The 13733-nt window shown below is 41.6% G+C and overlaps 1 protein-coding gene across 1 annotated transcript; it reads left to right on the top strand.

The window, feature by feature from the left end:
* Positions 1–342: 342 nt before the first annotated feature.
* Positions 343–13423, top strand: LOC127651854 (ly6/PLAUR domain-containing protein 1-like). The gene is made up of 4 exons (XM_052137889.1): positions 343–384; positions 5961–6160; positions 8958–9095; positions 12371–13423. Exons 2-4 carry the CDS (start codon positions 6115–6117, stop codon positions 12607–12609), a joined length of 423 nt encoding a protein of 140 aa, XP_051993849.1. The 5' UTR covers positions 343–384; positions 5961–6114; the 3' UTR covers positions 12610–13423.
* The last annotated feature ends 310 nt before the right edge of the window (positions 13424–13733 follow it).

Below are 13733 nucleotides of genomic sequence, written 5' to 3'. Positions count from 1 at the left end.
GAGTGTGTGTGTTTGAGTGTGTGTGTGTGCCTTCCACTAACATTCAGAAGAGCAATGTTAAACTAACACCTCTGTTGTCACAATCCTCACAGCATATACACACACTCATTCATCAACCTGACACACACACACACACACACACACACACACACACACACACACACACACACACACACGCACACACACAGAAAGGCATGTTTTCACTCGCTAGTGTGTGTGTGTGTGTGTGTGTGTTGAGCTGAAGCAACTAGCGATTACACTGCAGCTCTTTCTACCTCTGTTATCTCTCTCTCTCTCTCTCTCTCTCTCTCTCTCTCTCGTGCGCATGTGCGGTGTGACTGTGGGGAGCGTGTGTTTGGAGTGAGCGTGTAGTTGCTGTGTGAGGTACGAGTGTTTTTTTCTCTATCTCTTCTCTTTTCTTTATTTAGTTGTCATTCTTTAGTTACAGTTTGTGGTTTTCTTTTCTTTTTTTGTGGAGATTTATCTTTGTAAAAAGGAAAGTAAGTGTTGTGTCTTAGCCTGGGTGTCAGCCCCCGCTTGTCGGGAGCATGGCTGCCCCAGGCAGCGGGAGTTTTAACTCCCTGACAAGGCGTCATGGTGTCAAAATAGATTCTGCTGCTGGTGTGGAGGGATGCAGTTTAGCGGTGGGAGAAGTAGTTGGTTGTGAGAACATTGTATCGGCGTCCCGTATGAACAGCGCTGTTGTTGTATTTGTGAAGACTGTTGATCTAGCAAATGAGTTAGTGCAAAACGGTGTTGTGATTAACGGTATTTTTACACCAGTGCTGCCGTTGTCTACACCTTCAAAAAAGGTGACGTTATCTAACGTGCCACCATTCATCCCAAACGAAGTCTTGATCAAAATGCTTGCCCGCTATGGTAAAATAGTTTCTCCGATTAAGATGATTCCGATTGGTACCAAATCCCTCTGTTAAAACACGTTGTGTCTTTTAGGCGATACGTTTATATGATCCTGCAGGACAACCTTGACGAACTAGATTTGTCGCTTAATTTTAGATTTGAGGATTTTAACTACGTTATCTTTGCCACTACGAACAACATGAAGTGTTTCAACTGTGGCGAGATGGGGCACTTGATCCGTGCGTGCCCAAGTAACGGTAGACAAGATAGGCCAAATGAGGGACCTGTACAGGTGGTAAATGACGGAGATGCTGTGAATGTTACCGAAAATCAGAGCGTTGTTGCGACTGTCACTGATAATGAGGTAGCTGGACCAAGTTCAGTGCAGACAGCAGCTGCTGTGATTGTTGCTGAGGCAGTGGATGTAGAGCAGGTAGTTCGCTCTGAGGAAGATGAAGCTATGATGGTTACTGTGGGCGAAGAGAATAAAGTGGAGAATGGAGACGCTGTTGCTGATGCCGCGGACATTCTTTCTGTTAATGATGATGAAGCTGCGATAATGACTGAGCTGGATGAATGTGTTTTTAAGACGCCACAGAAGCGAAGTTTAGGGCAACGTCCTACAAAACGGCAAGCGAAAAGAGGTTTCAGTTGTGATCTGAGTCAAACGGACACTGAAAGTGAAAGTGATCTCTCGGATTTTAGTGTTACGTGCAGTTTGCCACTAAGTGGTTTTTCTAATAGGGATTACAGTGCGGAGGATATCAAATCCTTTTTAAAGATAACAAAGAATGCAAGGAATGTCCGTATTGAAGAGTACTTTCCTGATGTTATACAGTTCATTGACAAAGCAAAAGTTTATAGGAGTGAAGGGTGCTTTAGCAATGTAGAAGTATTTCGTCTGAAGAAAATACTTGCTAAACTTAATGTTCAACTAGGGTCCAATACTAGTAAGGAAAAATGAAAAGTACATTCATGTTGGCTTTTTATTTGAGTCTAATTGTTTTTTTGCTTTCTTCATTTATGGGAGAAATATGCATTGCTTCTCTGAATGTTAATGGAGCAAGAGAGGGGAAAAAACGTTTTTATCTTTTTGAAACCTTTAAACAGAAAAAGGTTGATGTTTTATTTGCTCAAGAGACTCATAGTGATGAGATAAACGCAAGTGATTGGGCAAGAGAGTTTGATGGATTATCTCTTCTTAGTCATTTGAGCTCCACCAGTGGAGGCGTTGCTATTTTGTTTTCCAAAGGTTTTATTCCTCTTTCATATCATGTGGAAGAGATCATAAAAGGCAGACTTTTAAAAGTCAGAGCTCAGTTTGAGAATTGTTTTTTGTATTTATTTCTGTATATGTTCCTACCAGGACAGTTGAAAGAATGTGTTTTTTAGATACTTTGAGTCAGGTTTTAGCAAACTGTAACACAGAGGATGTTCTGATTTTAGGGGGATTTTAATTGCACAGAATGTTTCTGTGACAGAAATCATGTAGAGCCGCATATGCCATCACAAAAGAGGCTTATCGAAATGATGAAGTCTAATGAGATTTTTGATGTATGGAGGAATTTTAATCTCACTCAGAGGCAGTATACTTGGGTTCATGTTCGAGATAATTTAATATCCCTAGCGAGGTTGGACAGATTTTATGGCCATAAACACCAACTTAATATGTTCAGGGGTTGCTCTATCATCCCAGTTGGTTTTTCTGATCACAGTCTAGTTAAGTGTGCTGTGACAGTGAGTTCTGTTAAACCAAAAAGTGCTTATTGGCACTTGAATAATAACCTGTTGTGTGACCATTTTTTTCAAGGTCTTCTTAAGGAATTTTGGGTTGACTTTAGATCCCAGAAATCATCCTTTCAATCTATCCAGCAGTGGTGGGATTTTGCTAAGATACAAGTTAGACAGTTGAGTCAACTTTATACCTTCAATGTCACAAGAGACAGAAACATTGAGATTGAAATGTTAGAAAAGGAACTAAATAATTTGCAAGAACTTGCTAATATCACCGGTGATTTGGCCATTATTAAGAGTTTTAGACAAAAAAGAGCTTTTTAAATGACCTTTTGGATGTAACCACACAAGGAGCACTGGTCAGGTCAAGATTTCAGAACATAGAGCTGATGGATGCACCTTCTAAGTTCTTCTTTAATTTAGAAAAAAAGAATGGGCAAAAAAAGCTTATTCACTCTCTACGCTCCGAGTCTGGAGTTCTGTTGTCAGACCCCTCTGAGATCAGAAACAGGGCAGTTTGCTTCTACAGAAAATTGTATGAGAGTGAATTAACTCATGTTGAAACAGATGTGAGTTTTTTTGCTAACTTACCTCAAGTTCCTGATGAAATCAACGCTGAACTTTGTAAAGCTATAACACTAGTAGAACTAGAAAAGGCACTTAAAAACATGGAGGGTGGTAAAGCACCGGGAATCGACGGGCTACCAGTCGAATTTTACAAAACGTTTTGGACAGAGGTTAGCCCGGATTTACTGCAGGTTTTAAATGAAAGTCTAGTTAATGGGCAGCTACCTCGAAGTTGTAGAAGGGCAGTCCTCACTCTTCTACCAAAGAAAGGTGATCTAAATGAGATCAAAAACTGGAGACCTGTGAGCTTGTTGTGCTCTGACTACAAATTACTATCTAAAGTTCTAGCAAATAGACTAAGTGAAGTTCTTGGCCGAATTATTCATCCCGACCAGTCTTATTGTGTTCCTGGGAGACGAATCTCTGACAATATCTCCTTTATTAGGGATATTTTGGATATTGGCAAAAATCTAAAATTAGACTTTGGTTTACTGTCCATTGACCAAGAAAAAGCTTTCGACAGAGTGGAACACACGTATTTATGGAATGTTTTAACAGCTTTTGGTTTTAGTAATGTTTTTATCTCCTTGATAAAAGTGTTGTACAATGATGTTGAAAGCGTCTTGAAACTTAATGGAAACTTGTGTGCCCCTTTTAGAGTTTTTAGAGGAATCAGGCAAGGCTGTGCCTTGTCTGGTATGCTATATACATTAGCTATAGAGCCCCTCTTAAACAAAATTAGAGCAAATTTGCATGGTTTACATGTCCCAAGGTGTACTCATGTTTTTAAGCTATCGGCATATGCTGATGATGTTGTTGTTTTAATTAATGGACAAAGAGATATAAATGTTTTGTTGGGAATTCTGAATGATTTTAAAAAGATTTCTGCCACAAAAGTTAATTGGTCAAAGAGTGAAGCAATATTGGTGGGTAATTGGGCCAATATGGAGCCAAGGCTCCCAGAAGGTTTATCTTGGATCAAGGATGGCTTTAAATACTTGGGAGTGTATCTAGGGGACAGAATATTCATGCAAAAGAATTTCGAAGGAATTGTCGAGAAGTTTAAGGGTCAGCCTCAACAAGTGGCTTTTTTACTCCCTAAAATGTCCTATAAGGGACGAATCTTGATTATTAACAACTTAATTGCTTCTACTCTTTGGCACCGATTAATTTACGTGGATCCTCCACGAGATATATTACCAAAGTTACAGTCAATTTTAGTTGATTTCTTTTGGGACAAAATGCATTGGGTACTGAAAGCTGTTCTGTATTTACCTAAAGAGGAAGGGGACATGGCCTAATTCATATACAGAGCAGAATAGCAGCTTTCAGGGTTCAATTAGCTCAAAGACTCTTGACTGGACCAATAGACTCAAGCTGGAAATTCGCTGCTTAGCGTCATTCTGAGGAATTTCAGAAATCTGGACTTTGACAGATCTTTATTTTTGTTGAACCCACAAAAAATGGATCTGTCTAAAATGCCCACCTTTTACCAGAACCTTTTTAAAGTTTGGTCTTTGTTTAAGGTACAGAAGCTAAGCACCACAAGCTCTTTGTACTGGTTACTGCAGGAACCTCTGATTCTTGGGTCACGTTTGGACTTATCCAGCGAAAAGTCCTTTCCTGCAATTTCTGATATTCTTATCAGAACCAGGTTGTTGACACTTGGACATTTGCTTGATCTGGCTGGACCGGCTTTCGAGGATATCGATATAGTTGCTGGACATTTGGGGGTAAAGTCAAAGGCGTCACGGCCAAGCTACTTGAGGGGTGGAAGTCAGCACTTACGTCAGAGGAACTCATGCTACTGGGGGAATGCACTGAAGGCTCGGTTGCCCCAAATTGCGGTGACCCCTTTCCTGATCTGTACCTATTGGCTGACTTTGGAGAATGTGAAAGTGTTTTTTGCAAACCAACACATTGATGTTAATGGGTTCGAACCCAGTGTCTGGAAAACTCCTGTACAAAAACTGTGTCAAAATTCTGAACAAACAGTCTTTCAACAAAAGAGTCGACACGCCTTGGCGCTCTGTCCTCCATCTGGGAGAAAGTATTAAACCAGAATGGAGAGCATTGTACAAATCACCTTTGCCCAAAAAGGTTGGGGACTTACAGTGGAGAATCCTGCATGGCGCTATTGCGGTGAATGCACTTGTTTCAGTTTTAAACCCTGGTACTAGTGACGAATGTCCATTTTGCTTTCAGAGAGAAAATGTTTTTCATGCCTTTCTGCATTGTAACAGACTTTTACCGTTATTTCAGGTTTTAGAGAGTTTATTTGATCATTTTGACGAGATTTTCACTTTGGAAATGTTTATTTGTGGTTTTAAATTTACTCGGAGTCGTCGATTTTGTTGCCAACTACTGAACTTTCTATTAGGGCAGGCAAAAAAGGCTATTTATGACACTCGGAAGATAAAAATTGAACGAAATTCAAGCATCAATTTACCTATTATGTTTTTTAACCTTGTGAAATCTAGAGTCTTAATTGACTTTCAATATTATAAGTCTATGGGGGATCTTATGTCATTTGAGTTGATTTGGTGCTATAAGGGAGCTCTGTGTGAAGTTATTAACGAGAGTTTACATTTTGTACATGCTTTAGAATGATAGTGTGAAAATATTGCTTTTTTACTTGTTTTTTTGTTATGAATTGAATGTGTATAGTACTTTCCTTTTAGGTAGGAACTGATTGTGTTTGTCCCGGAAAATTGTAATAAAGGTGTGTTGAAAATTCAAAAATTCTCTCTCTCTCTCTCTCTCTCTCTGTCTCTCTCTCTCTCTCTCTCTACATTCAGACGCGTGTCACGCCCGGTAAAGTCAGTCGCGCGAGCAGGTGCTCAGAGTAACGGCTGGACCCATCTCTTGCGCTCCTTACTCAGTGTGACGCTCGCTTGCTCGCTCAGTGCAATGGACGCATCGGCGCGGCGGTGAGCGGGGCGTCAGTCTGTCATGCGGCGGTGTGAGACTTTACTGCTCATCATCATCCTGACGGCGGGTGAGGGACACACACACACTATCATCATTTTTATTTCAAATGATTAACCTACTGTAATTAACCTAACTAACCTAATGTAATTCAAATGGATTGAAACCTCGTTTTAATTTGACTGACAATTCATTGTTTCAGTGCTTAATTTTACATTCATTTAACGAAAGATCAGAAGAAAAGACTTAAAATTCAGCATTGTTTAAATAGTATTAATGAAGATTAAATTCTGTCACATTTAAATCCACGTGACACGTGACAAATGATTGATTACTTTAATAGTTTATAAATTTTATCACATTTTATGAATAAAGTTCGTTCAGTCGATTTAACAGGGAGAGATGAAGAGATCTGCGAAGGATGCAAAAATTATTGGATGCTAAAAATTCCTAATATTGAAACTTAAGTTGCTCTTAATTTTTTAATTCCTAATTTTAAACGGTTTTCACTTGTTTTATAAATGTATTCAGAATGTGATATTATATTATCTTCTCAAATCATCTGATACATGTAAAAATCTCTTTCACAGGAATCAAACTGTCTATTTATACAAATAATCAAGGGAAATGTTGAATAATAAGAAACTAAATGTATTTATAAAGACCTTAAATTCAGAAACTAAACTCCACTGAATGGGCACAATCTCATCTTCCTCTTTTTTATTAAAATGTATGTATATATATATATATATTAGATTATTTTGCTGTTTTATTCCTATACCACTTGAATTATTGCTTTTATGAAGGTAAAAAAACCCCATTATTATTAGTTCAAAATACTTGAGAAACTAATCAAGCACATGCATTGTTTAAGATAAAAGACTTTCAAAATGTAAAAGAGGTGATTAATTACAGATCTCATGCTTTTTTATTCTAGCTTCTAAATTTTTATTCAAAAGTATCTCAAAAAAGAAATATGTGTTACAAATGGAGTGAAACTTATTAATGAAGTGTAGAAACTATTATGTTAATTTTATTGCAGACATATTTTACTTATCAGTGTTTTAATAGCAACCACAAAATTAATTATACCAGTTTTATTTTTCTATAAACCCCAATTCTGAAAATGTTGGGTCAGGATGAAAAATGCTAATAAAAACAAAAAGTAGTGATTTGTAAATTATATATTCACCCTTTTCTATATTGATGCACTACAACTAAATATTATATTATGTTTTACCTTGTGAATTTCATTGTTTTTATATACAGTAATTTCAAATCAGATGATTGAAACACACTCCAAAAAAGTTGGGACAATCGAGTGTTTACCTCTGTGTAAAGAGCAGAGGTAAACTCCTCCAAGTTTACGCTGCTCCAAAATTGGTCTGCATTAATGGTGCCCTCACTGATGTGGGAGTTATCCATGCCATGGGCACAGACACACCCCTGGCCTATACTGACACTGACTTTTGGACCTGACACTCTTTGGCCAGGAGGACACATTGGCTGTGTTTTTCAAAAACTATTTTAAATGTAGACTCATCAGACCAAAAAACACTGTTCCACTGTTCTACTTTCAATCTCAGATGAGACGTTGAAACGGGCAGCACGGCTGCCCATTTGCTTTTGCGCTGCAGCTCCATGACACCTGCGGGAAATGGTTGCTGGTGGGGAGAACCCGCAGCGTCTTGGAAGTCGTCGATCTGGTGGAACTTCCCCGAGGTATAGCCGAGTAGGTCCAGTGCCACTACCCAGCATTGCTGTAGTAAACCGTCCAGTTGGCAGAGGAATACATGGCAGCATTTCCAGGATGCGGCAAAGCTTTCTCTCCACGCCCTGTGTCTCATACCCCCCCTCCCATCCCCCTCAGCCCCGCCCAGTTCCGACTCCTCTGAGGTGGGGAGAAGCACTGCCCAAACCCCACCCCCGGCCAGAGGACCCTTCCCCTTGTCTGTCCTTCCTTCTCCCCCTGTCTCCCTCCGCTATCCCTCCCAGGTTGGCGAGATCACCCCCACAAATGCGGAAGGAAGACTTGGGCCGGTATGTTAGAGCTGTGAGGAAACCAGACACAGCCAGGAGCGGGGTCCAGTGATGGAGGTGGGGACACTGGCTGCCTCCGATTGGGCAAGCACTAGAAAGTCAATGCCGACTGTACAACAGGGGCACTCGACTACAGGAATTCACACAGGGAGATACAGTGCTTGTATTGCTGCCCACCTTGTGCTCAAAATTACTTGACAAGCGGCAAGCACACTTTGAGGTCACATGATGAGTTGGAGATCTCGATTATGATACGGATAGGGGAGGAGCACGTCAAATCTGCCACCTCAACCTCCTCAAACCATGGAGGGAGGTGGTGCCTGTAGCCTTGGCGACGGTAGTTCCAGAGAGGGCGAAGCTTGGGCCGGAGGTATCTCCCAAATCAAGTTAATTTACCCTGGTCCCTTGTAGTGATGACCTCTCACTGTCTCAGCTTACAGACATCACCATGTTGCAAGAACAATTTGTTCTGACGCATCACCTGGGTCGTAATTATCTCTAACACCTGTCGGAGGGAGACCTGATAAAGCACGAGCATAAGTGGGGGGAGAGAGTGACCCGCAAACCAACAATCAAACACAGAGTGTGTTTTCCCCATTATTTCAGAATGATTTATTTGTTTTGATGGTTACCTTCAATTGTCTAAAAAAGACATGAATTTTTTGAAGCGTGTTGTGATCATCTGATTTTAAATTACAATTTAATATAATTTACAAATCACTTTTTTTGTTTTTATTAGCTTTTTTCATATTGTCCCAACTTTTTCAAAATTGGGATTGTAGTTCACAGTCCTTTGACTGTGTGCATGTGTGTGTGTGTTTTTGCAGGTGTGAGCACGGCGCTACAGATTCAGTGTTATCAGTGTGAAGATCGTCATGATGACTGCTCGTCTCCAGAGTTCATCGTGAACTGTACAGTGAACGTTCAAGACATGTGTCAGAAGGAAGTGCTCGTCATGGAGAATGGTAAGAACCGGATATCAACTGAACTTCACAGATCACATGACTATTCTCAGCCAATAATTTATACTGCTTCCAAAACTGTGTACTGGAACAGTATGTACTGTATTTGATGAAGGACACACCTATCTGCTGGTTCAACAGTATGTTCTTTAGGTATGCATGTGAGTAGTATGAATAGATTTCAGACATACTTCATCCAGGGATGTGAGAACTGACCCATGACCTGCATATATGATGTAAGAACAACAACCGCAAAAACTATCTGCTCAGGTTTTGTTAAGCACAAGGAACAAATATATTGGTATATGGAGCACTTACAGATAAGAAGAGATGTCTGACTCATAGTTCAATGGCGTCCCTTTAAATCCAGTGTTTTGAAGATGACGTCTCCTCGGCTCCCGAGGGATAATGGGATCATTAAGTGTCCAGTCGATCCACACTTCAGAATCTCACCGGATAATAATAGGTCATCCAGGTACTTCTCTCATACTGCTTCATAAATACTGTGGATTTGGACGTACTACTCCATTGGGATACTGTTTTTGGCATACTATTTAGTAGAGACGTATGGATATTTGGATGCAACAATAATGTCCCTGATGTCTATCAACCGTGTTCAGAGTGTTACAACAGAAAATCACCGTTTGTGGATACCGCAGATCTGCATTCCCGCTCGACCCCACCGGGATTACATTTTCAAATTGAAGATGGGAGTGGAAAAAATAAGAAATCTTCTTGGTTACAAATGTAACCTCTATTCCCTGATGGAGGGAATGAGACATTGTGTTGGTGTAGTGACACTAGGGGTTCGATCTTGAGAGCTCCAATCACCTTTGCTTTATTTAGAAAAGGCCAATGAAAATTGGCGATATGAATTTGCATGCCACTCTCCACCCCGGACATATGGGTATAAAAGTATATGGCATGCACCACTCATTCAGATTTGTGCTGAGGAGCCGAGAGATCATCCCGGCCATGTCAGTGGTAAGTTCAGCACTGCAGCAGGAGGGACACAATGTCTCATTCCCTCCATCAGGGAACAGAGGTTACATTTGTATCCAAGATGTTCCCTGTCTGTCATTCACTTCACATTGTGTCGATGTAGTGACACAAGGGTTCCTATACGAAACACCGCAGGTGCTGAGCCTTGTCACGATGTACAGAGGAGAGGACACAGGTAAGCTGCTGTGTGCCTCGCAGCAAGCGCTTGACCACATTGAGACATTACTGCGAGTTAGGTAAGGCTCCCTGATCCCATTAAGGGTGGGAGGAGGCACTTACCGAGGAGGCTACAGGCGGTGGCCTTTCCTAATTTTTGTATTAAGCAATTTCCCACTGAGCACCTGCTAGAATAGCACTGGGGAAGTGCTGTTCCCTCTCCAGGAGGAAAGCACTACAGAGACCACATCCTACCGGAGGGAGTTTAACATATGGAGAATACCTCACATAGACTTACTAATGGGGAAGTTCACATATGGAATAAAGCCACTAGGAGGACCATATCTACGGATAGGGTACACAGCAACAGTGGCCGAGGAAGAGAGAAGCACTGTCGAGGGGAAACCAAACAGTGGATACACATCATACAGGATTACTGAGGGGGAATCTTCACATATGGAGCACTGAGCCCAAGTATGCGGGCTCTCCTGAAATGGGGCATACCACGAGTACTGAGCCTGGTGGTGTTACTCCGCAGAGTTCGTCACCGTATAGTGCTTAAGAAATTAAGAGAGGCGTCCAGTGTTCACTGGTAGTGGGGAACTGTTGTGGACAAAATAGTGCACATTATCACCTAGAAAGGGGAAAGGCGCAAATCCAAGCGATACATCCGACTGGCTGCCTGGCCTACCTGTTGTTGCCCTGTAACACTCGGTTTGAAACCGGTTCTATGTGGAGGTTGTAGAATCTCGCAAATATATTGGGTGTAGCTCAACCCACTGCTCTGCAAATATCTGTTAGAGAGGCACCACTCGTCAGGAGGACTCAATACCTCTAGTGGAGTGCGCCTGGACTCCCAAGGGGCATGGCAGGTCTTGTGATTGGTAAGCCAAGGAAATGGCATCCACAATCCAATGGGCCAGCCTCTGTTTGGAGACAGCTTTCCCTTTCTGCTGTCCTCCAAAACAGACAAAGAGCTTCTCAGAGCGTCTTAAGCTCTGCATGTGGTCCAGATAGATGCACAGGGCACGAACTGGACACAGCAACGACAAGGCTGGGTCTTCATGGAGCGCTTGAAGGTTCTCCACTTTACCCTGAAAAGGAGTGGTGCTAACTTTGGGCACGTAACCAGGCCGGGGTTAGGGTTAGGAATGATTAGGTGACAGAGAGCGCCTGTAGGACCCCAACCCTCTTTAAAGAAGTGTGTAGGACCACAGAGAGATCCCAAGATGGAATCAGGAGCGGTCTAGGAGGATTCAATATCCTCATGCCCTTGAGGAACCTGGTGATCAGATTGTGCTGTTGTGAGGGTCTCTCATCCAGCGTATCGTGATATGCTGCTATAGCAGCCACGTACACCTTCAGGGTGGAGGGAGACAGCCATCTCTCCAGCCCCTCCTATAACAACTCGACCGCGCATCTCTGTGGATCTTCCCCGCGGTAAGAACAGCAATTTGCGAAGAGACACCACTTCAGAGCATAGAGCCGCCTCGTAGAGTGCTAGGAGCCAGACGTGGAGGTTCCAGAGGTCCGGTCGCAGGTGGGTTAGGTTAGGCAAGGCCCCAATTACCTCGCCGAGCTCTACCAAGGTTCTAATGTTCTAATTCGAGGTTAGAGTTCTAATGGTTCCACAAAATTTCTAATATCTTCATCAGTAGATAAAGATGTGGAACTTTAAAGATCAAGATATAATTCTTTAAAAGCATTATTAATATCAATGGCCGAAGGTAAATATTTCAACACCTATTTCACTCAGGGAATGGTAGAAATTGGTAGAAAATCTCTGCTTTATATATCTAGCCAAATGCTTCCCTACTTTGTCCCCCATATTGAAAAAAGTATTAGTCTTGCCCTGAATAGCTGTAACTCCACATTCCATGACAAAATAGTATTATATCTGTATTTCAATTGGGTCAGTTCTCTGAGGCAAAACATACTCCAGCCGCTAGCGGAACCAGCACATTATGTGTAGTCTTTGTAAAGTGGACATAATAGAAATGTAAATTTGAGTAAATTTGATATAGTATTTTCACTATAGTTTATATTATGATGATATTATTATATTATATTATGTTAAAGATGACTGTTATCGATGTGTGTGTGTGTGTGTGTGTGTCCAGGAGTTCACTACAGGAAGTCATGTGCGTCGTCAGGGGCATGTCTGATCGCATCATCAGGATATCAGCAGTTCTGTACAGGGAAACTGAACTCTGTCTGTATCTCCTGCTGCAACACGCCACTCTGCAACGGCCCGCGACACAAACGCAGAGCGCTTTCCTCTGCCCGCTCGCTGCACATGCTCATGCCCACCATACCACTGATCGCTGCTGTCCACAGCTTCCTGTCATATTCACACTGATACACTATGCTTCTGTCTGTCTCATTTCATCCTCGTTTGTCTGATGTAAATAATAATTTGAGTTTTAAACTCATTTAAACTTTTCTGCTGTGAGATTCCATATGTATGTATGTGTGTATGTGTGTGTATGTGTGTGTGTGTGTGTGAATGAAGGGGCCGGCTCCTGAGTTTGTGCGCTCGAGACAAGATCATGAAATTAAGCTCCACCGGTGCAAAAATAGTCCTTAAACATCGGTCGGACCACTATTTTTAAGAGAAAGCACTAAAAACTAGAAAAATGAATTGACAAATGTGAACCTTTTTCCCCACATAATGTTTTAGATCAAGGGTCTTCAACAGGGGGTCCGCAAATTATTGTTTGATCCACCACTGGTGGCATTTTTAATAATCATTCACTCGCACATGAGCGACAACGAGAGACAAGAGTGTGAATTATCGACATGTTGAAGACCTTTGCAGCTGCATGCCAAATCTTAAAGTGTGTCTTAACAGCCTAGTCAGCAGAAGCGCGCAGCCCGGACAAACCCTTCTCAACCAGCGCTCATCACGAGCCACTCAAGCGTGACACACATCAGGTTCAGCAGCACTGCAGTGAAGGGTCGTGTGAGTAAACGCGTCTGCTTTGAGTTGGTCGTGCTGAGCAGATGACACCCTTTTTCAGAACAATAGTGCACTTGCCTGGTGTAAATAAATAGCTAATGTTTAGATTCTAAAACTGGCATACGGGGTCCTTGACGTTCCACACACACAAGATGGTGACTCTCAAATCAACGTAATTAAAGGTGCACTCAGTCATTGTTTTCCTCTATGAAATCAACAGTAATATATGTATAAAATATATGTATATAATATATGTATAAAATTGATCACTCTCATGAGATGAAGACGCCATTTTTGTAACCTTATAAAAGTAGATTTATTCTGCATGGACATAGTCTGTCTGTCTGTCTGTTCTTTATTTTTGGAGATTTGGCACAAGGATTTACAGAGGAATCAAAATCAAAAATGTTGCAGAACCCTGCTGTACATCCTTGCTGAAAAGACCAGCTAAAACCAGCTTAAGCTGGTTGGCTAGTTTTAGCTGGTTGCCCAGCCTAGCCAGGCTGGTCAGTTAGCTGGTTTCA

Source organism: Xyrauchen texanus, chromosome 11 (genome assembly GCF_025860055.1).
Source record: "Xyrauchen texanus isolate HMW12.3.18 chromosome 11, RBS_HiC_50CHRs, whole genome shotgun sequence".
NCBI lineage: Eukaryota > Metazoa > Chordata > Actinopteri > Cypriniformes > Catostomidae > Xyrauchen > Xyrauchen texanus.
The sequence above is the reverse complement of the archived record's forward strand: the minus strand, read 5'-3'. Positions and strand labels throughout refer to the sequence as shown.

Coding starts and splice junctions, on each gene's coding strand:
- LOC127651854 (XM_052137889.1), top strand. CDS start 6,115: ATGCGGCGGTGTGAGACTTTACTGCTCATCATCATCCTGACGGCGG. Junction 6,161..8,957: donor CATCATCATCCTGACGGCGG/GTGAGGGACACA, acceptor GTGTTTTTGCAG/GTGTGAGCACGGCGCTACAG. Junction 9,096..12,370: donor AGTGCTCGTCATGGAGAATG/GTAAGAACCGGA, acceptor GTGTGTGTCCAG/GAGTTCACTACAGGAAGTCA.